The sequence below is a fragment of the Argiope bruennichi genome, chromosome X2 (genome assembly GCF_947563725.1).
Source record: "Argiope bruennichi chromosome X2, qqArgBrue1.1, whole genome shotgun sequence".
Lineage (NCBI taxonomy): Eukaryota > Metazoa > Arthropoda > Arachnida > Araneae > Araneidae > Argiope > Argiope bruennichi.
The window spans coordinates 31089922-31093110 of NC_079163.1; the positions used below are offsets into that span (position 1 = coordinate 31089922).

Below are 3189 nucleotides of genomic sequence, written 5' to 3' on the forward strand. Positions count from 1 at the left end.
CGAACGAAATCTGTTCCGAAACATCCTTTGAGCGAAATGTCATTGCCAGTAGGTCTTCGTCGACTTTATAATGCCCGCCCTTCTCACATCCTTCCATTTTGTGAGAGAGCCAAATTGCTCCTTCATGACTCGGACTTTAACACGATTCGTGTTAAAGCTGTTGATGTCTATAGTATCGCACCCTGGGATATCCCACAGTTTTCTTACTTGAATCCTTTCATTGGATTCGATAAATTCTCAACTGCTCCTGTGGTTCTCCAATAGATTTTTTTCTACCATCGCAATCAGTATTCTTCCTTTCATCCAATTTTCACGGATGGCTCGAAATCAGATGGTCATGTCGGCTGTGGCATAATATTTCCATCTGATACACTGAGCCACCGTCTTCATAATTGTTGCTCTGTTTTTACTGCGGAGTCGGTGGCAATTTTCCGTGCTCTACAGAAAATTTCATCCTCTACTCAGCGTAAATTTATTATCTACACCGATAGTATGAGTGCTTTGGAGACACTTTCGCATTACGACAATCGGACACATCCGATTGCTATTAAAATTTTGTTTACTTTGCGATTGCTGAAGAATGATGGGTTTCAAATGATTTTCTGTTGGATTCCGAGTCATGTCGGCATCTTGGGAAATGAGAGGGCAGACTTGGCTGCTAAATCTGCATCGACATTTTTGTGCATGGCTCTTCCCTTTTGTGATGTCAAAAGGTCCATTGTTCATCACTTCTCTTTTAACTGGCAAAAGTTATGGGATCTGCAGATCGGAAATAAATTGCATTCTGTTAAAACGGCCATTGCTTTGTGGCCTGTTCATCCTATACGTGAGATGGATGTTAAATTGACTCGTCTCCGTAAAGGGCATACGCGCTTCACCCATAAACATCTCATATTTGGAGAAAATGCGCCTAAGTGCAACAGTTGCAAAGTTTCTTTTACTGTTCATCATGTGTTAATTGAATGTCCTGTTTTTAATTCTTATCGTGCACGTTTTTTTACTTCGGCATCTTTAACATTACAAGACCTGGTGGGTGAAAAATACCACCCAAATATTTTTAATTTTTTAAAAGCTATAAGTTTTTTTACTTGTATTTAGCATTTTTTTTCTCCTTTTGTGCTATAAAAGATTAAATGAATTACTTCTGTTTTGCTTTCTAATGAATCATAGTTTCGACTCTATTTGTATTTGTTTCATCTTTTTGCATGTGTTTTTATCGTTACACCGCTGATCTTGTTTTTTTAATAAATGAATCTTTTATAAACATTTTTATAATTCTACTATTAGATTGGCGCAGCATGGCCAAGCACGGCTCTTGCGCCATAAAACTCAATCAATCAATCAACCGTAAATATGTGCAAGGTAGCCTTTTCGAAACTTCCATAAAATAGCTTGCGAAGAATTCTACATCTTTCAATAAGATCTAAATGTTTAGCCCATCGTCGATACCGTTTTTTCATATCAGGTGTTAACTCCTCGTCCCAGTCCAATTTATTACGCCAATCTTCTTGCAACAATAATTTTGGTAATAAAGTCACAGGTGAGGTGAAACCAATAGGATCATATATACTATTTACAATTGAAAGTAATTTCCTCTTAGAAATAGTATCACTTATTCCCATATCAGCTTCAAGATCAACACAGTAGAGCTCATCGGTCTCGGTATCCCATTTAAGTCCGAGCACATTTTGACTTTCTAGATGTTTAATTCCTGTGTGAGCCCAACTCCGTAATTCAAAGGACGCTACATTCATTATTTGCATGGCTTGTTCCTTGAACCGTAATAATTCTTCTTCGTTTTCAACACTGACTGTTAAATTGTCCACATAAAATCCTCGTTTAAGTTTCTGGACTGTCGGTTGAAGAGACTCATTTTGGAATTCAGCTGAATCCAAGTGATGGCGAATGCTAGCATTCAAAAGAAAAGGGCTTGATGCAACTCCGAAGACAACTCTACAATGTCTGAAAAATTCCAGTTTCGAACTATCTTTGGAATCCCACCACAAGAATCTCAAAAAATCACGATCCTCTGGTCTGACACTTAATTGTAAAAAAGATTGCTTAATGTCAGCAATCACTCCGAAGTTATTAGTGCGAAATCTTAAGAGAAGAGGAGGAATCTGTTCTGAGAGGCTAGGTCCAACACTTAAACGTTCATTTAGAGAAGAATATCCTGGTCGTTTGAAGGATGCGTCAAAAACTGGACTAACTTTAGTAGTGAGGCTTGCTGATTTGATGACGGGTCCATGAGGAAGATAATGACCTAGGTTTGAAATTTCATTCTCTGCGATAGCTTCTATTATACCTTCCCTTTGCCATTGTCTCAAAACATCATCGTAAACTTTATACATATCTTCTTTCACTAGACGCTTTGTAACTGAACGTAGTCTAGATTCAGCCATATCATGCATATTGTACACTGGTGGGTGATCAGACAACCAAGGTAATGCTACTTCATATCGTAGATCCTTTAATTTTACAGTTTCCTTGAAATGGAGCAGAGTTTCTTCTGCCAGAATTGACTTATTTTTCCTTTCAATGGGATCTTTAATTTCCAAAACTTCTAAATCCCAAATTTTTGGAAGCTCGATATTTTGCAGAGCTAGTGTAACCACGTTAACAGATTGTTTTTTCTTCCCTAATCCTAAAATGGTCCAACCCAATAAAGTCTCTATGGCTGATATTCCGGACGCAAGTATCTCTATTCTTCCGATCAATATTCTTCCAAGCACATCAGCTCCCAGAAGAACTCTTATGGATGGCGTATCTTGTCCAACATCAGTCAGTTTAATCCCTCGAGAAGCAAGTTCGGCAAATAAATTTCTATCACTTATCCTTGGTAAAGTTGAGCAAATTTTCGGTAGATCAAGAAGAGACATTGAAGTCGAATATTTACGATCCAAGCTTTCAACCTGTTGACACATATGTTTATTTTTTAATATCGTATATTTAATTTTTGCAATACTATCGTTTATAAAGTTCTATATTAATATAGATTTTAATATTTGGCTTTCATTTTACCGTTTGATTGGCGCAGTATAACCAAATATGGTTCTTGTGCCATAAAACAACAAACAAACAAACCAAGCTTTCAACCGTTACTATGAATCTCCCATACTCCATAGAAGGAGAAATTCTGCCTCCAAACAATCCTTGAGAAAGCACTTCCGTTCCGGAAGAAGAAAGATT

At 37.3% G+C, this 3189-nt stretch overlaps 1 protein-coding gene across 1 annotated transcript; it reads right to left on the bottom strand.

The window, feature by feature from the left end:
* Nucleotides 1-1337: 1337 nt before the first annotated feature.
* On the bottom strand, nucleotides 1338-2924 carry LOC129959681 (uncharacterized). Its single transcript, XM_056072570.1, has one exon. It carries the CDS (start codon nucleotides 2922-2924, stop codon nucleotides 1338-1340), a length of 1587 nt encoding a protein of 528 aa, XP_055928545.1.
* Nucleotides 2925-3189: the final 265 nt, after the last annotated feature.